General features: G+C 38.3%; 3 protein-coding genes across 3 annotated transcripts in view; all 3 read left to right on the top strand.

Moving 5' to 3' along the window:
• Window positions 1-767: 767 nt before the first annotated feature.
• On the top strand, window positions 768-1,292 carry LOC140159434 (craniofacial development protein 2-like). Its single transcript, XM_072182910.1, has one exon. It carries the CDS (start codon window positions 768-770, stop codon window positions 1,290-1,292), a length of 525 nt encoding a protein of 174 aa, XP_072039011.1.
• Window positions 1,293-2,560: 1,268 nt separating this feature from the next.
• On the top strand, window positions 2,561-2,863 carry LOC140159433 (uncharacterized). Its single transcript, XM_072182909.1, has one exon. It carries the CDS (start codon window positions 2,561-2,563, stop codon window positions 2,861-2,863), a length of 303 nt encoding a protein of 100 aa, XP_072039010.1.
• A 5,815-nt stretch (window positions 2,864-8,678) lies between these two features.
• Window positions 8,679-20,097, top strand: part of LOC140158683 (protein FAM227A-like) — a 32,257-nt gene continuing 20,838 nt past the window's right edge. The window contains exons 1-5 of the mRNA XM_072181865.1: window positions 8,679-8,761; window positions 12,867-13,073; window positions 13,774-13,882; window positions 17,230-17,373; window positions 19,095-19,118. Coding sequence (XP_072037966.1) covers window positions 12,969-13,073; window positions 13,774-13,882; window positions 17,230-17,373; window positions 19,095-19,118 — 382 coding nt within the window. The 5' untranslated portion in view covers window positions 8,679-8,761; window positions 12,867-12,968. The remainder of the gene's footprint in view (window positions 8,762-12,866; window positions 13,074-13,773; window positions 13,883-17,229; window positions 17,374-19,094; window positions 19,119-20,097) is intronic.

Genomic DNA, 20,097 nt, shown 5'->3' with positions numbered 1-20,097 from the left:
AGTCTACATTATATTGTATGAACTCTCTATACCAATTATGTCCGATTAGTCTACATTGTATGAACTCTTTTCCAAATTAGACTCTTTACAAGCCAATGGGACTACGCCTCTACCTATTTTTGACTAGCCAATTTATGTCAGCCAACATTTGACCTGCCTATTGTGTCTTGCCAATTTTGTCTTGCCAATATTGACTTTTCTGTTATTCTGTTAATACAATTTTGAAGACCATGTTGAACGCTATACTGAATTTTTTTTGGACCCCTAAACTCTTCAATAGATCATTATTGAGTTGAAAACTATCACCTGAATACTAGGATTTAGGCAGGTATTTTGGATTTGTAGCTTATGTTTATATTTTCAGTTTATATTTTATTTACAAAGGGGAGGCAGTGCCTAGCACTGCCGAGGAGCTGAAAGTTACCCTTACCAGCACCTTTTGGTGCTGGGTTTCCCATGGGTATTTTTCCCAATGGGTGCTCCGTCTGTCAGGTCAGGTCTGGAAACCTGCTACTGGAAACCTGTATCCAGTACAACCTGCTCAGTACAACCTGCTCAGGGTCGAGATGTCGGCGACTAAACCGGCTCCCCCACCAGTTTCCTTTGGATTCTGGTGAGGAGGGTGGCTGAACACCCGGTTGAAACGAAACAAAAGATTCATCTTAAGGGCGTCGGCTCTGGAGAGCCAACGGCGGCCATTCAGCAAATCCATTAATGCAGAAGGACCCGGCCACCCACTGCATTTACTTTTGGCCAAGATAGTTTATATGAGAGGTCGTTTTCAATGTAGAAACCCGGCATCCAATGGTGGGACCCGCAGGCCAGACGATGCGTCAATAGCTACTGGGGAAGAGGAGCATGTTGTTCCGACTAGGCACAGCTGTAATGACGCAGAGTGTACTGCCGACAATCCTGAGCATGAAAGGAGCAGCATGAACCTGAGAAAACATCAAGTCATAGGAACATGGAATGTTCAAGGTATGACTGCTGGGAAGTTAGAGATCATTACAAAAAGAATGGAAGAGCAACACATTTGTGTACTGGGCATCTCAGAAACATGGAGGCTCAACCAAGGACGTTTTACTACAGACAACGGATACACAGTGATATATTCAGGCAAAGATGAAGGAAAGCGGGAGTTTGGAGTTGGTTTCATTTTGGACAGGTATACAGCAAGATCCTTCCTGGGCTTCAACCCAATCAGTGACAGAATCATCTCTCTCAGACTGCATGGTCACCCTTTCAACATCTCAGTTGTCCAGGTTTATGCACCAAACATCCACTACATCTGATGAAGCGATGGAAAACTTTGTATGGTCAGCTCCAAGATGTCCTGGATAAGATTCCAAGCAAAGATATGCTTATCATCTTGGGAGACTGGAATGCAAAAGTTGGCAAGTAAGTGTGACATCAAATCAAGGTTAATTGGAAAGTTTGGATTAGGAGAAAGAAACGATCGTGGAGACAGTTTGGAAGAGTTTTGTCAGGCAAACGACCTGATTGTTGGAAACACCTTCTTTCAGCAGCACCCTCGCAGACTGTGGACTTGGAGGAGCCCTGGCGGAAATGCGAAAAATCAGATTGATTATGTTTTGCTTAAAAGAAGATGGCGCTCTTCATTGTTCAGTGTACGAACCAGACCAGGTGCAGACCACCAGCTACTGGTCGCACGGATGAAGCTGAAACTCAAAGCAAAGAAGCGAGTGACACCACCAGTGAGATTTGATGTAGACAAATTCCAGAGCAATACACAGTTAGTGTGGGGAACCGATTTGAGGCGCTTCTTCGAACGGATGAGGCAGAACTCTCTCCAAACGAATTGTGGGAAGAAATGAAGGAAGCAGTGCTAAGGGCAGCAGAAGAAAACATCACAAAGAAGAAGAAAAAGAAGCAGCCCTGGATATCTAAGAATACAATGGAGCTTGCTGATAAGAGACAGGAAGCCAGAAAAAGGAGATTTGCCAGAATGGAGGAAACAACACAGAGAAGTAACAAAAGCAGTCAGAGCTGATCAACGAGACTTTGTTGAGAGGAAATGTGAGGATATGGAAAAAGCAGGAAACGACTCCAAGAAGGTGTTTGCTTTGGTTAAGGAACTGACTCAAAAAACTTCGGCAAGATCTGATGTTATAAATGATAGAAATGGCACCACGCTTACAGAGAGCGAAGACATCAAGACCCGATGGGCAGAATACTGCACTGAGCTTTAAACAGAAAGCAGAGGAGGAACCCACCATCAATGTTTCAGGTGAAATTGACCCTGAACCACCACCCCTACTGGATGAAGTTCGTAAATCAATGAAAGAGAAAAAAAGGGAAATCACCAGGCTGTGATGAGATTCCAGGTGAACTCTGGAAGGCCTCTGGTGAGCAAGGTGTGATTATCATGTGGAAGCTATGTGACAAAATCTGGAGGGATGCGGAATGGCCTAAGGACTGGAAGAGAGCAGTATTTATCCCGATACCATAGAAAGGAAATATAAAAGAGTGCTCAAACCACCGAATCATCAGCCTAATCAGTCACGCCAGCAAGATCCTTCTCAAGATCACCAACAACAGAATGAGACAGAGGCTCGAGACTGAGATAGCAGACGAACAGGCCGGGTTTAGAGCAGGAAGAGGCACCAGGGATCAAATTGTCAATATGCGTAATATCATTGAAAAATGCAGAGGACATTCCATTCCACTCTACCTTTGTTTCATCGATTACAGCAAGGCATTTGACTGTGTCAACCATCAAGACCTATGGAACATCATGGGGGATATGGGATTCCCCGGTCACGTGGTGAAGCTCATCAGTACGCTATACCAGGATCAGGAATCTTCAGTCAGGACGAGTAGAGGTGACTCAGAGTGGTTCTAAATGATCTGAATCCTGGACGATGAAATTATCTGACAGGAAGAGACTGGATTCTTTTGAGCTGTGGTGCTATCGACGAATCCTGAGGATTCCATGAGCTGCGAGGAAAACAAATGAGTGGGTTCTTCAAGAGCTTGGACTTCAGAAGACCTTGCGAGCCGATATCATTTCTAGAAAGTTATCATACCTTGGCCACATCACCAGACATCGCTGCCTTCAGAAAACAATTGTCCAAGGAATGGTTGAGGGAAAAGGCAAGAGAGGCAGACCTGCAGCGAGCTTGCTTGACGACATCAAAATTATCACTGGCCTGAGCATCACTGAGGCTACCAGGGCTGCCGCTGACCGCATTCGATGGCATACTCTCATACGCAGTGGCGGATCCAGGATTTTTGAAAAGGGGGGGCACAAACTTATAATAATCGGCGTGGTAGCGCCGTTCGCCGCGCTTGCGCGACGCAGGGGGTTATCTGAGGGGGGATGTGCCCCCCTCAGAATTGAGAAACTTTTACAAAATAAAGACCTAATTGAAGCCATTTGGTGGACCATTTTGTCACTATTATTGTGTACAATTTTAATTTGAAAAAGGTGAAAATTTGTGAAATGACGGTCCAATTGAAGTCATTTATCGACAAGTTTTCACTATTATTGTGTCAATTATTGCTTTAACATAACTCTTGGTTTGAGTGTCCAAAGAAGAAGCGAAAAGGGTAACTTCCTTATGCATTCTCAGAAGTGAGAAACTTTTGCAAAATGAAAACCTAATTGAAGCCATTTGGTGGACCATTTTGGCACTATTATTGTCTAAAATTTTAATTTAAAAAAGCCGAAAAAGTTTGAAATGACGGTCCAATTGAAGTCATTTGTTGACAAGTTTTCACTATTATTGTGTAAATTAACTATTTTAAACTTTTGCGATTTGGTAGTTCACAGCATCTTGCGGGAGTGAGATTTGGCCAAAATTGCATTGGTCATTTCATAGCAAGCGTGTAGAAGAATTCAAATATCACAGATATATATACTTTTGTCGGTCCTGTGGTTCTTGAGTTATATTGTAAAGAGGGCTGAAACAACACACAGTGACATCGCCCCGATATCTTCATAGTAGAAATCGCCATGGTAGGTTGAATCCACAGCCACACATGGCTATTTTATTCGGACCTTATGAGATGCATATTATTAGCGAAGTGACCTGACTAAGGCTATGACAATAGACGGGGTAATTGATTTCTCGCTGTGTCAGCAAGCTTGTATACGACATTGCGGTCAATGGTTAATATACTGTCTCCACTTGAGTGAGTGCCGCTATAGCCTGCTGCGCGCTGTAGTCCATAGGCCTACAGGACCAACGCAATATAAAATTGAGAGTTTTGGTCAAATTTTGAGTTCAAAGCGCACGGCCAATTTTCAAAGCGCACGCTAACGACTATAATATCTGTTCAACACGTATTTTCAAGTGTATGAGACCACATCTGGTTTCTTGAGAAAAATTCATTTACGGGAGATATTCATCATTTTCTAACTCAGTATCCGAAGATTTTCGTCTGATATCAAAATCGTGCATAGCAATTCACGTGTATCGATCCCGTGTATTCATTTTAATGTCTCTGCTGCACCAAATAATGATTAGCCAGGCGATGTCGGTGTGCAACAACACTTTTGTAAAACGTACATAACTCAACAACAAATCAAGCACGTTTTCAAAGTATATAATTTGTAGAATGAACTTTTGCAAAACATCAAAGTGTCATTTTTCAATAATATAGGGGCCTATTGATTTGAATAATGCAAGCAGAATCGAGAAGGGTAACTTCTTTATTCATATATACGCAGGAGGTGTCTGAGGGGGATGTGCCCCCATCAGAAGTAAGAATTGTGTATTTTATAATGTTTCAATTTGAAAAAGCCGAATATTTGTGAAATGACCCAATTAAAGTCATTCATTGACACATTTTCACTACTAATGTGTAAATTATTGTTTTAAACATAAAGGGTCTGGTGTCCAAAGCAGAAGTGAAAATGGCAACTTCTTTATGCATACGCAGGGGGTGTATGAGAAGTTAGGAAATGTGTAAAAACGAAGGCCCAATTGAAGCCACTCGTAGACCATTATTCACTACTAACCATGATTACTGTAGGCCTAATTATTAGGTTATATTAATGCTTAAACATGTTAAAACATAAAGTGTACGGATGTCCAAAACAGAAGCGAAAACGGCTACCAGTTTATTTCCCCTCAGAAGTTGGAAAGTTTTATAAAATGAAGGTCCCATTTAAGTCATTTGATGCATATTTTTACACTATTATCATTACTTTAAATCAATTTGCAAAATTACACTTTATTGGACTTAGGCCTAAAGCATACACGGATTGATGTTGAAGTCAGCATTCAGTTAATACAGATGTTGGTGACAAAATGTGAAGGGCCCTGCGTATTGGCGGGCCCGCAGTAATTTCACAGGCTTTTGGGCAGAGGACCCGCCTTCAAGCAATGTCTAAAATAATCACAGATAAAGAAGGCTTGGGTCTTTCTCTCATTTTCGCAGTTTTTTTGCCCCTTCTCTTCTCTCCTTTCCTCATATTTTTAGCTGCGAAGTGGGCGGGCGCACGGGCCAGTGTGCCCTTCCACCTGCTATGCGACTGGTCCAAAACAGAAGCCTAAGTGGGCACTTCTTTATCCACATGCGGAGGGAGGGTGTCTGAGGGAAAATGTAAAAATGTAAAAATAAAGGCCGAATTAAAGCCATTTCATGGACCATGAAAGGGGACACGGTCTGGGGGTGTGCCCCTGCATCCGCCACGGCATGGGAGGCCGTTTATCATGATCAAATTGCGATTTATATGTTCCATAAAACATGTAAAAATGTAAAGTCAAACAAAGGGTTTTAATTTTTTTCCCCAACAAAATTGTAAAAAAAATTAAAAAAATAGGACCCTCGAAAAGGGGGGGGGGCACGGGCCCGGTTGGCCCATGCCTGGATCCGCGCCTGCTCATACGAACCACACCTGCATACGTGTATGCAATGTGACCTTAGAGAGAGAGAGCTTATGTGATTAGGGACCGATCGTTATTTACGGCAGGGGGGGTAATGGGCGATTTTGGAACAAATTGCGCGTTCCCCCCTCGCGTCCGCTCAAAATTTTCGCGTTCCCCTTGTTTTCCCAATTTTCTCCATTTAAAATTTAACAATCCCCCTCCTGGTTCAACTAAAAATTTCAGGTTCCCCCTCAAGACCACAAAAAATTTCGTGTTCCCCCTAAATTTACCCATTCCCCCTGCCATAAATAACGATCGCTCCCTTAATCTGAAATATTTTGGATATAAAGTGGAATCCTTGACCCAAAAAATCATAGGTGTAGACACCAAAATTGCAATTCATGTGTGAAAAATTAGTAAATTATAGGTATTTTAAGAGTTTGTGGCGGCCATTTTGGACGCCATCTTGGATTTGTAGGTTACCCGATTACTCTGCAATATTTTTGTTGATCATTGTAGAATGTTTGACCCCCAAAACATGGGTTTAGACACCAAAATTGCAACTCTGTGGTGAAAAATAAATGAATTGTAGTAATTTTTTGGCGGCCATTTTGGACGCCATCTTGGAAAACCACTTTCCGGTAACTTATAACTTTTTTTTCTGTTATTCCCGAGGTCCCATAGTACCAAAATCAGTTAAAACACATTTTGTGGGTCAAACCGTAATTTCCGTATATTCCCCGTCTATTTTCTTGGACTTTTTCTGCTGACCGCTCTTGTCCTCGCGTCTCTTGTTGAAGGCCGTAGGCCTATCCGCATTGCTTCAGCGCATGTTTTTATTTTCCCCTCTTCGATAACCTTGTCCAACAGGACAAGATAAAAGACAGATTATAGAGGCAATTTGGACCATGAGACGAGGGCGAAACACCATAAACAGAGACGAAAGGAACTATTTCTTACTGAATATTTTTGACCAGCTTCTAGCGCCGGCACCGGTAGCAACTTCAGGAAAGAAGAAGAAGAAGGGTGCAGGTGAGAAGCAAGTTTACCAGTCTGATGAAGTGCTGTCTGGGTCTTTCTTTCTTTGATTGAAGTCACGGTGACAAAATTAATACTGAAATGCGACGAAATCCAATTAGGCCTAATTTCAAAATGAAATGAAATAGGCCTAGGCCTACACTGAAAAATGAAATGGAATGGAATGAAATGAAATAAAATAATGATACTGAATAAATGAAATGAGATGAGCTGAGCTGAAATGAGGTGGGATGAGATGATGAAATGATATGAGATGAACTGAGATGAGATGAACTGAGATGAGATGCGATGAGATGAACTGAGATGAGATGAGATGATATGAGATGAAGTGAGATGAGATGAGATGAAGAGAGCTAGATGAGATGAAGTAAGATGAGATGAGATGAGATGAGATGAAGTGAGATGAGATGAGATGAAGTGAGATGAGATGAGATGAAGTGAGATGAGATGAGATAAAAAAAAAAGCGCAGTGATTTATTATAGTGCGCTACGCACAGGCACAACGCCTAGACGTTGATCCACAAGCCTCAGCACACTTTACAGGTTGTCGCTGACCACTACGGCCCACATCATTCCACAAACCATTAAACAACAAATCAGGGACTTTGCTGCTTCAAGAGCGCACACCCTAGACATTCCACAAATAACCATCGCAACCAGGATCAGCTCCCCGAGTTTCGTACGGGTTACAACGAGACAAATTAGCAGTGCGTTCCTTGTCCAGGGGAATTTCAAGCTAACTCAATTTTCTTTCCACGTGAGCGTAGGCCTACTATACTAAAATGCAGCAAACCTTTTACGAGCGCGACTACCGTGATGTTGCAAATTCGGCGCTAACAACGCGTACGGCGCACAATTCATTCATAAATTTCCACTCAGCAACAATATATCGCCTTAGCAGCCAATCAGAGACAAGTGCGTTCAACGCAGTATATACGCGATGTATCCTTACAATACGCGCTCGTCTAAGGTTTTCTGCATTTTAGTATAGGCACCGCCAGGGTTCGAACCCACAACCTCTCGCACCACAGTCGAACGCCTTATCGATTGAGCTAACTTGACTGCTAAAGTGATGAAGATGAAGTGAGATGAGATCCCGGCCCCCCAACTCAACACAAAAGTTGGCAACCATAAGAGTTACCAAATCTTTCAAACACCCCCTTTTGCAATGATTTTTCATCAACTTGTTTACCCCCTTTTTCATACAAAATCGAGGACAAAATTGGGCCAAAAACAACCCCTTTGTTGTGGTTTTCAATGACTAGAATTTCCAACACCCATTTTAAATGACTAGAATTTCAAACACCCCTTTTTCAATGACACTAAATATTGCCAAAAATTACTTGATTTTCTCAAGTAGGCCTACCCCTTTTATCCTAATTTCGCGGACAGTGCAAATTAAATACCCCCTATTTTGCTGATTTCACAGTCAAATTTCGCGGACAGTCCAACTTAAATACCCCCTATTTTGCCAATTTCGCGGTCCTTGCTACTGGTAAAAAATTACCCCTTTTCCGCGCTATCTGGTACCTCTCATGGTTGCCAACTTTTGTGTTGAGTTGGGGGGGCCGGGATGAGATGAAGTGAGATGAGATGAGATATGAAGTGAGATGAGATGAACTGAGATGAGATGAGATGATTTTTATTAAATAAATGCACACAGAAAACTGTGAGAAAAGGAAATGAAAAGGAAATGAAAATGAATGAAAGTGAAAATAACCAGGGGCCGAAAATAATGAATAAAAGTTTGTTGAGGGCGCCATTACTTTACTTTATTTTTGATTTTTTTTCCTGAATTTTTATGAACGAGGTTGTTGCTGTACATGTCATAATGTTGCGTTCCTGACAACCACTTTGGAAGATAGAATTTTGTCATTTTTGGGCAGGTAACTTTGAAAGCTATGTACTGCACAGCAACATTCCATATAAAATAATGATCGTGTGCATAAAATGTTAAAAAGCTGGCTTGGACGTATAGTATTGCCTAAATATTTCGTTATTTTATGAGGTCTAAATTTACCGATAGTATTTATAGCTTCCGAATTCGGAAGCCGTGCACAACAGGCACATAGGTGGCCTCCATATATCATTCATGCCTGATGAGCTTAGCATTACGGCTTTACGCTTAATTTATGAAAAGGAAATCTGCAGACTGAACACCTACACTTCAATAACTTGGTTCCAGAAAAGAAGGTCATATGTTTACAATTAATATTAGAATTACATGTTGTAGGTATGCCAGGCAAACTTTTAGTTAAAGGAGGATTTCGTGATCCTAGCATCCTCTTTTTATGACGTTTGTCAGTAGATATCCACGAAAAAAGCCGATTTTGCGTTTGCGAGTTATGCATGATTAGGCCAATTACAATTGATCCTTAGTTTCCTGTTTCCCGCCCGCGTCCAAAGTAGAGAATTGCAAAATATTTAATTATTTTATTTATATTTTGGATTTTCTCTTTAAAAATAACTTTTAATGACTACCATTTGCTACTTTCTGACTTTGACCATATCATCTATAATGATGAATAAACATAGAACCTAATTGTACCATTACTTATGTATAAAATCAAACATAGTAGTAAAATAATTAAATGCATGTTCCTTGTCAAAATGGCTTGATGTAGGTTGCAACCACTTATTTTAAAATAAAGAAAATAAAAGATAATTAATAATTAATAATTAAAAGTCGCCTCATCCCTGGTTTTCAACCATGAAACAGGAAACTAAGAATTAATTTTGAAGGGCCTTATGTGTATTACACTGCTCCATAGTGGCATAGTCAATGACTGTGTTGTAATTTCGTTCTGGTGCACCAGAACGAAATTCAAATTTGGCGATATTTTTGCTAAACGAATTAATCTGCAAGAAATATTTGGTACATAAACATGTAGCCAGAGGTATCCAGTGGTGTAAAAATCTCAACTTTTTTTGGGAAAAGTGGAGGGATGAGGCTGTGGATCACGAAATGCCCCTTTAAGGGGGTACTACACCCCTGGCTAATTTTGTGCCTATTTTTGCATTTTTCTCAAAAATTATAGTGCATTGGTGACAAGTAAGATATGTATATTATACACCTATCCGACTTCGCCATTACTGCGGTGTCCCCGATGTAAAACTGCGGTGTCCCGAGGTCGGGGGTTCCATCCATTATTTATTGTGTGCTATACAGAATTGTACCCGGGAATTGTACAATCATGAGTATTGAATTACGAATTAAATCTCCCGCTCTGGTACATCTGTGTTGCCGTCAATAGAGGGCCAAATACAGTAAACGCTTCTCGGATTGGTGTATAGGGGCAAGGATTACAACTGCTGCACTGGAAATTTTATTTCAACACAGACAACAGTTGTGGAGTTACAGTCAAAAATGAGGGAAAACCAATATTTGATCAATAAATCAATAACTACTTGCCTTGAATTGCTGAATTTCCAGTGCAGTAGTTGTAATCCTTGCCCCAATAATATACATATCTTATGTGTCACCAAAGCGCTATAATATTTGAGAAAAATGCAAAAATAGGCACAAAATTGGCCAGGGGTGTAGTACCCCCTTAACACATTTGCTAGTCAGCCAAATTCGCTGACAATGTCAATGCATATTTACATAGAAATTTAAAACAACTGGTCGAAGAAGGAAACCTACATAAATATGTTTTCTATACTTCACTTGACCCAAATATATGATTTTTATGGTGATAAGACAATCAAGCACATGGAATTTTAGAGGATTTTGATAGCAGTTCCATTAAAAAAGCTGCTGTCATAATGAGACTAAGATCTAGAAACACCCCGAAATGCCGCTTTGGGGAATTTTGCTAGCTGAATCTTTTTGATAAAGTCAATCTTTGACAAGATGTAACTTTGCTATGGAAAGTGCTATGAAAAAAAGGTTTTCATTTTTGGCTTTGTTTACTCAAGGGCTTTAATTTGATATAAAATGATGCAGTTTGATGGCAAATTTGAATTCACCTAGCATACCTACATGTTGTTTTAGTCTAGAACGTACACAACAGCAGCGGCGTAAACACTGTGACTGACTGTAGGTATGATTCTATGAAAGGTGAATTCAAATTTGCCATCAAACCGCATCATTTTATATATCAAATTAAAGCCCTTAAGTAAAGAAAACCAAAACTGAAAACCATTTTGTCATAGCACTTTCCAAAACAAAATTACATTTTGTCAAAGATTAACTTTCATCCAAAACATTCAGCTGACATTTGATGAATTAATTGCAAAACAAAACGGCATAGTTTCATGATAGAGCAGCTTTTCTATATGGAACTGCTATAAAAATCCCTCTAAAATCTCACCACAAAAATAAATTAAATATATTTGGGTCAAGTGAAGTATAGACAACATATTTATACAGGTTTCCTTCACAAATCTTTTCTTTTAATTTTCTATGTAAAATTTGTATTGTAATTGGACCAATTTGGCTGACTAGCAAATGTGTTAACTAAGGTTTGCATGTGATACCTAACACTGTCACTGCACTGAGTGAAGTTGAGTTTCAAACTTCAGTCATTCAATCGTCGACAATTTTCAAACGTATTAAAACAATTCTTTGTGAAGTTTAATGTTACAGAAATTTATTTAGATGACTTTGTAATGTAGTATGTACATCACTTCAGAGCAAAGTTTGTTAATTTTTAAGATGTTATCCATGCTAGCAATTCGCCAGTTCCGTGTCATTTGAGCAACTTTTTCTGGTGCTATAATCAGTGATAATACCCGCTGTGATTGGAGTTGTTGTTTACTTCAGAATTTTTATTGCTTTACATGGTGTCATGCTTCACTGATTCTGACGGATTTTGAGATAGCTCCACGTTCTGTTCGATATCCTCATATCCAACGTGGGTTATCAGTGGCCTGGATTAAGGATCTACTTTTCAATCAAGGTTCTGTCCTGATTATCTGACATGATTTATTCGATGCTCTTGCGTGAAAGTAAGTAAACATGACTAACCAGTGCACATCTCGTTCTGTGGCATGGTGGCCAATCATGTATATAACGGTGCTAATTTCATGTTATTCCCGGTTTGTACAACTTGCATATTGCAAAAAATGGAAGTACTGTAGGTCAAAGATTATTTGGATGAAAACTAATGTGTTTCTAAATAGCAAATTTCAGTAAAAAGTCTGAAAAACACCAATATTTAAAAAATCCCAGTTTTAGTTGTCCATCGAAATACTGTACCAGTAACACAATCTTACAAATCTCAACTGTGCCTCATTCGTTGAAAAAGCCAATTAGTGTGTTAATCTAATGTGTTTTGCTGACTCACTAATTTCCGTGAATTTATATATAGCGCCATTACTGTCTAATGAAATGAAATGATTACATGTAGTTTCCCGTCAACATTTTTTTCAGTGAAATATGAGGTCACAATTTCATTATTCATTATTTTCGAAAATTTCATTATTGTCAAAACTCTCATTTATATGGCGGTCACTAGAAACAAGATGAGGTAATCCTAAAATTATTTACTACATCCTCTATTCCTACAACTAAGAAAAACTGCTGATTATGGTCAGCAAGGAATGTCAAACATTTTGAGAGTTTCAATTTGGATTATTTCCATCTCAATTTTCAGATAATTGACTTTTTTTATAAATGAAAACAATTATGAAAGTTTTGGTCAAATTGTAAAGGTGATGCGGGCGGGTGACGGGAAACTAAGAATCAACTTTCTTTAGCCTTACGTACATAACATTTAAAGTTTAACCTTTTTCAACATTGGGCTAGTGAACCCTTGGATTATTGAAGTTTTTTATTTTTCAGACAACCTTTGGAATAAAAACCTTAAAACTACTAGACCTTCAGATTAGCGGACTGGCACTGTGGCACAATGCAAATTTCACATTGATTGCTTGATTAGGCTCAACAGATGCAAAATAGAAAACTTGAACGTAGTGTTGCAACAGATTTTGCACCATATTCCAGGGCAATTAATAACATATTTCACTTTTTCCTCTTTCACCTTTCAGAATGATTGAAGTCTAACCAATTGTGACAACTAGAAAGCAGCTTATAAGAGTGGATTATTCTGTAATCTTAGCTGGGTGAGGGGGATCACTTCACGTAGCACCATGTCAGCATCAAGCCTTGATTCGGCGGACTCCCCACGGCAGAAGAAGGTTGAAACTCCTTGCCCTCCTGGAACTTACAAAGAATTTCTGAGTTACAAGAAATTGGTTAGTACTAATGCTGTTTGCATCATTGCAGGTATTTGGTCACAAAGCTTGATTTGAATTGAGGATATGGATGACTGCATCTTGATACCTTTTGATTTACCTCCTGCCCATCAAAATACACTTGTTTGAATGGTCATAATTCTTAACATGATGATTTAAAAGAACATTGATATTATATAAAATGAATGAATTTTCTCAGTCATCCAGTAGTTGTAAACAAAATTTTTGTAAATAAATCTAATACAGGACCTTACTTTTTGCACCTTTGTGACGTTGCATCAGGCAACTGACCATTGGACCAGCCAAGTGATAGATGGCTAGGTATCATTTTGATAGGTTATTGAGATAAGATACAGTGGATGTTATGTAGTTGATGCGATGTTTTCAATGTTTTTATGTCAATGTCAGTGGCCAATGTTTTTGAACATCGCAAAAGCTTACTGATGAAGACTAGTGGTTCCAGAATGATGCAAAGTTGTAAATAGCAAGTTTTAGTATTAATTCTGTGCTTTCTTTGGGAACAAACCGGAATAGCATAACAATTTTGCTCTTTTTGTGAGCTGTATACAAATAATTTAGGTAGCTACAATGTGCCTGCAAAACTCAATATTTATAAATACTGTATTCATATAAAATATTGAGGATTAACTTAATTGCATCCTTTCTAAATGTGTAATGATTTGTTTGTCTATCGTTGCAGTCTGATTGGCCTATCTTTGATGAAAGGGAAGCAGCTCTTGAGCTGGATCAAGAAAGAAATCTGCTGGGCACACAAGAAGAAATTGCAGATGCTCTCAGGGAGCATGCACGTATCCTATATATTTTGTTACAAACTGTGTAAAAAACAATTAGCAAATTATATTTTTGTGTATATTATTAATTTAGTTGTCAAATAAATCAAATACTAGAAGTTTAAACTCTGGATGTGGAACCAAGGGACTTCATCAAGTATCTGAACCATTGTCCAAGATCCAGCAGAGCCCATAATTATAGGTTAATGAGCAGCGATTACTTATTGTCGAGAAATTAGACAAAATAATGCTGCAGCGCTGATGTTGATGCGTCTAATGCACGAGCCCGAAGGGGGGGGAGTGCATTAGACGCAACAACATCAGCGCAAGTGCATTATTTTGTCTAATTTCTCGAGCAATAAGTAATTACAAGTTTATTAATCTATTTCATACACGAGAAGAAAAAAACACTGCGTGCAGTACGCGTAGTGCACAATATACACAATCAATGCATGTTTCGTACTTTTGTAACAGCTTTTCTGATTGGCTGCTTTGATATAGGTCGTGTGTCTTGAGCTCGCCACCAAAAAAAGGTGGTATGACGTTACATTTTGCCAAAGTCGACTCACAACAAATGATGATATCTCTGTCAAGCAAGAAGTTATTGTCATGCTTGTGGTCTCATTTTATTGCTAAATAAAATGCACTTTCAACCCTGTAAAAAGAAATACTTGACCTTTTTTTAATACTGACACTATGCTTCATAGAATTCAGAATGGACAGGGTGGCGGTGGTGGGGGATGTGGTGGTGGGGGATGTGGTACACACAAACTCTATGGGATTGGTATTTTTAGTGCGTAATCTGCTTCTGTAAAGGCTGTAAATTGGATTTGGACTCTATTTAGCATCTGCACGACTCACGGCCTTACACTTTTACAGCTAAACAATTCTACTAATTGTTTTTAATCATTTATGATTAGTTTAGTGAAGAAAATACAAACTTTTCCATACAAAACTACCCGTTGTCATATTAAACACTGTAGTAAGTAATGCAGATGTCTTCAAAATCTGAAAGTTACTGTAAAATTTTAATTACTTATCCTATCATATAGCGTGTTTCTATTGAGTCCCCTGCATTTTACCGGTAAAACTGTTCGCCGTCAAATAGCGGCGAAAAGGCGGATAACGGTCAGTTTCCATTGCACGTTGTTTACCGGTAAACACTCGATGAACAGCATCAATTGACACACTTTAAAAGTTTGCCGGCGAAAGGTCGTGCACTGGGGTCAATCCTCGGGTCAATCGCAAAGCATTGTGGATTTAAATATTGTAGTATTTTCTTAATTGTTTGGCCAAAAATGAGGTAGCAAACACGAGAAAAGAAGACTGAAGAATAATGTTTTTTTATTAGCGTTTTCATTCGTTCTCGTACATCAAATTACGCCATTGGGAAATCCCCCCTCAGTGATATCGACGTGAGTACTCAGTATTGTAAAAAAAAAAAAAATAGGTCTTAGAATTTAATCTTTCACAGTTTAATTTCAGTTAATATTCTTTTTAGCGAATAGTAATTTAACATCAACAACATAATATTAAATTCATGAAATCTTTCTAATTTTCTGAAGCACACACCGCCATGGATCCGAGTTGATTTCTATTTATTTCACATGCACAGCTGGATTCATCCGCTAGTGATGTTGTTGTTGTTGTTTTATTTCATGGCTTTTACTAGGGTCATAAATCATAACTCATGTTAAATATTTAGCATAATATGTATAATGCAAGGATAATGCATTATGAATATTTCTTCCATTTACTTTATTTATAGCACGTGAGTCAAATATTTGTATGTGATTAGGCCTACGAATTTTGGCAAACGGAATGGTATAATCATGGTATAAACAAGCTAGCTCATTGATGATGCAGAGGTCAATTTCGCGACTCAATTTCCGTTTTCTTCCCTTACATGCGCATTCAATCGAACGGAGTGAGTTTCTATTGACGTTTATCGGTAGCGTCCCGCTATTTTCCTTCCTCAAGAAGGAAAACGTTACCGGTAAAAATTCGCCTCTGTTTACCGGTAAATAGCGGGGAAGGTCAGTTTCTATTGAGCAGAATTAATCCCTTTACCGTCTTTTTACCGGTAAACGGTCCCAATAGAAACACGCCTATAGTCAAAGTATAGATTTTCTGAAGGGAAATTTGAAGAGGAATCTAAATATGGACATATTTTTTCTGTATGGGTTAGGGGGAAAATGTTTAGGTTCAAAATATGTTGAATTGTAAAAAAATCTAACATACTTTGGGACACCCTATATTCGAGATTACCAAACAGCTGTGATTTTGGTTTCTTCCGAAGTCAGTTGGCTCTCCATTTCCTCTAACCAAATGAATGTTGTTTACTACCAGTTTATTACTGTAAGTTGGTAATAAGCAATGCATTGAGTGACCCATTTTTTATCAAAATCTTTTTTATTCCACCCTGTATAACTTGCAGGTCACCCTGTATAATGAGTTGAAATGTATATATTGGAACTGCTGATGCCTTTAGCTTTTCAAAAATGTATACCTTTGCTAGTTTAGGGTTGATGATTGTGGAGATAATCTAATTAGAAACCCGGTTGGTGTAAAAATTCATAATATTTGTCATGTAACGCTAAGGGTGGCGAGTTCAGGACACACGGCCTATAGGAGTGTATGAAAGATGTACAATCACTGTAATAACTCTGATCATTTCTAGGGCAAAAAAAGTTATAGGGCAAAAAAAGGGGGGGGGGGCATTTTTGTCCCTGTCGTCTGCCAGGTTACCATCAAGAAACTGCAAATTCTAAATTTCAAGTATTTGAACTGTTTCCAAATTGACCTTGTTTTGGCAGCTATTAAATCACTTTATGTCAGAATATATGTTTTGCATCAAGTTTCCAGAAATGTTTTTGGAATGTTATTAAAACATTTTTATACCCAGGATTGTAGCTACGCTGGGCGGTGGTGGGCGGACCCGCCCGCCACTCTTAATTTCCACCTGGCACTCGAGTTAATTTTGAGCCCAAATACCCGGCACTCCAGTCTCAACGTTTCAAAATCAGAGAACAATCAGTATAAAAATGAGCAATTCTTATCAAAATTTCAATTTTTTTACCATTTCATATATATTTTACCCTGCACTAAAATTTGCCTAGCTATAACTCTGTTTATACCTTGATATAACCTGACAATAAAACGTTGTCTGTTGAACGTTCTATTCAATTTTGGTAATTATGTTTATTTTACACGTTTTTGTTGTATCATTGTGTAGCCAGAAAGTGGGATAAACTCAATCATCCAATATTGAAAATTCAACTGACATGATCATTTTGCCCAGACAAATTACTGAAATCTTATAAACCTAATATTTTCACATAGTCTTCCTTGACATTAATTCCTAGCAATGCCTATGTATATGTTGGAGGATTTGGAAGACAAGTTATTTCTTTTGCAGAGAAGACTTGATGTGTACGCCAGTGAAATAGTTGTAGAACATGACAAATCACATCGGCTGGAAAATAACCTCTTCCATTCTCCTAGTGAAGGTATGTGTGGTATCTACAGGGAGATCCATTATTGGACGATGAATCTTTAAAGCATTTTTGTTGGGAAATGTTTTAAATTCTTACCAAAACTGTTTGCAGAAGTCTTTCTGTAATGAGAGAATATAGCCTAATTCCATTATAATCCATTTGGGTTCCTTGAGAGAGTGATGTCAGGACTTTGTTCAGAGTTACTTCATGTGTGTACAGATGTACTGCCTAACATGCCAGTTCTTTGATCTAATGTGCGCTATTTAGTACTACACACACTAATGTCACTCTATCTGGAGGAACCATGGACTATTGGTAGATAGCTGGTACTGTGTATTTTGATTTAACATATAAAGAAGGAGGCGGTCAATATGCTTCACCCTAGCAGGACAATGCAAAGCACAATTGATATATGCGAGGATCAGAAATAAATGATGCAAGCCCAAGAAATTATGATTTAAATGATGTGTTTGGGGCTCAAGCAAACTAACATAATAATGAAAATTTTGAGAGAGAAAATCAGGACTCGGCAGCGCTTCTTGAGTTCGCAGTTGGTACTCAGGCAATGTCAACTAAAGTCCCCATGATAACTCTCTCATTATGTCTCAGCAGCCAATTATAATGTTAAATAATGAAGGAGGTAGCGGCCTATATGCTTCATACCTAATAGCATGTATTCTTTAAATTAGTTTGGACATTTTGCTGATTATATGTATAGTCAGTGAAAGCACTCCTGGATGGTAACTTATGGAACATTTACAGGAGTGAAAATGGCTGAACTCATCAGTGATTCCTTAATTTTAAATGGTTTGAATTGCTCATTTTTGATAAAGCTCTGCTGCTCATCAATTTATTTTGTACCCCTTTCCTTTTTGAAATCTGTACATTTCATATTTTGCTTTTTCTTTTATATATTTTTTTGTATTTGTAATCCTATTGTGGTATTATTCTTATGATTTCATTGCATTATACCCTGCCATTATTGTGCAAATTTTAGGTCATTATCTTCTAACCAAGCTTCTTAGAAGGGGAAAGACAGCTAATGTACCAAGCTCTCAACAGAGCAAAGATTATAGGCACCTGTTTTGTCGCTGTAAGATGATGTGCATTACCCAACTGAAATGAAGTGATACCCTTATTACCCTGGACCAAACCCTTATTAATTCCTTTAGCTCTGAAGTATGAAGTAACCTGGATATGTAATATGATAGTATTGATACACTGCATAGCAAATGTGTGCCTCTTTCTTGCAAATATTACACCAGAAAAATACCAATTAAATGTGACAAATTTACAGTGTTTATAGAGTGTAATAACTTCCTACTTCAAGCGGGAACAACTCCCCAAACAACCTCAAATAATGTGTCACATCACCAGAGACATCAGTTTGACTGACTATTTCTATCAAAGCCCTACACTGTGTTGGGTATAGAACATTTATCGCTCTTGTTAAGCCTTGATGATTCTCCTATACTCTGAATAACAATGTGATGTTCTATCATGCATTACTTATTTCATTCAGATGAATGAGTCTCTTCTGATTTACAACACTCTTGTGTATTAATCTTCCACACCTTCATCATTCTGTAAACATTAATGCCAATTTACCATTTGTTTACATTAAATCAAATTTAACCTTACTCTTAACCTAAGGTAAACATCATCTACATGTCATATAGCTTGCATGCATACCATTCCTAACCCTCTATTCATATCTTCCCTGACTCTAGCAGGACCATTATTTATTTATAAGAAAGGTAAGTGTGAATCAAACAAGTGTGGCAGAGTTTGCAGTGATTTTCTTCAATATTATTGGATATCATTGAAATTAATAATGTATCACAAAGGGGTGCTATTCTGTGCAATCGTCTTATGGCATTAGCATTCACATGCAATTTTCAAATTTGAGGTGAGAATATCACATAAGTTGCACGAAAATTGCAGTGGAAATGCTACAATATCAAATAAGCATATTTCATTTGCTCAGCTCTTCAGCAAATAATGGCAAATGTTAGTTCCACTGCCTTCATGCTCAAAATTAGCCTACTTGTTTGTGTTAGATAATATAGTCACATCATCATGTTGTTTTATTTCCATACCAATCACATGCATTTATGAGCAATTCTATAAATTGGTGTGCGAAATATGTTAAAATTGTAAAAGTAACTGGGCTTGTGAATCCTGAAATTTAAAGGTTCCAGTAAATTTTACAGGCCCCAACCAGGCATACTGCAGGTGGTTTCATTAAGCAGTTCTTATGATTTAAAATCTACACACCCCATTTTACTGTCATCTCAATTCCAGTTGCACCTATGTTCAATCTAGCTGGAAAATTGTGCTAGTTTTGGGTTAAATTCCAGGTAAAAATTGTTGAAATCTGTAAAATCCAGTTGAATATTGCACAAGTTGGCTTCCAAACATTTTGGAATTCCAACATCTTCTGTGCCTTTAGCCCCTTTTGTAGATGAAAATGGTTGAATCAGGAGTAGTTTTAACTTGAATTTGGTTGTAATTCCTAAATCTTATTATCTTAAGGGGTGTGGTTTCAAATGGAAGAGTCCAATACTGATCCATAAGTGTGACACTTTATAAGCAATCAGACTTAGAGATCAACAGATAATGACACTGGCAGTATAAGGGTGGTAGATTTAATTGTCAGAGGAGATTTAATGTTGAAAAGGACTGTGTCTAAAGGTAGGCTTGCAGGATGGCATACAAGCTGGGCTGGCATGCAGT

Source organism: Amphiura filiformis, chromosome 8 (genome assembly GCF_039555335.1).
Source record: "Amphiura filiformis chromosome 8, Afil_fr2py, whole genome shotgun sequence".
NCBI classification, from domain to species: Eukaryota; Metazoa; Echinodermata; class Ophiuroidea; order Amphilepidida; family Amphiuridae; genus Amphiura; species Amphiura filiformis.
This window is presented reverse-complemented; position numbering and strand designations above follow the sequence as displayed.

What these genes read in the sequence shown, in the direction of transcription:
- LOC140159433 (XM_072182909.1), top strand. Translation starts at nt 2,561, where the DNA reads ATGAGACAGAGGCTCGAGACTGAGATAGCAGACGAACAGGCCGGGTTT.
- LOC140159434 (XM_072182910.1), top strand. Translation starts at nt 768, where the DNA reads ATGAGAGGTCGTTTTCAATGTAGAAACCCGGCATCCAATGGTGGGACC.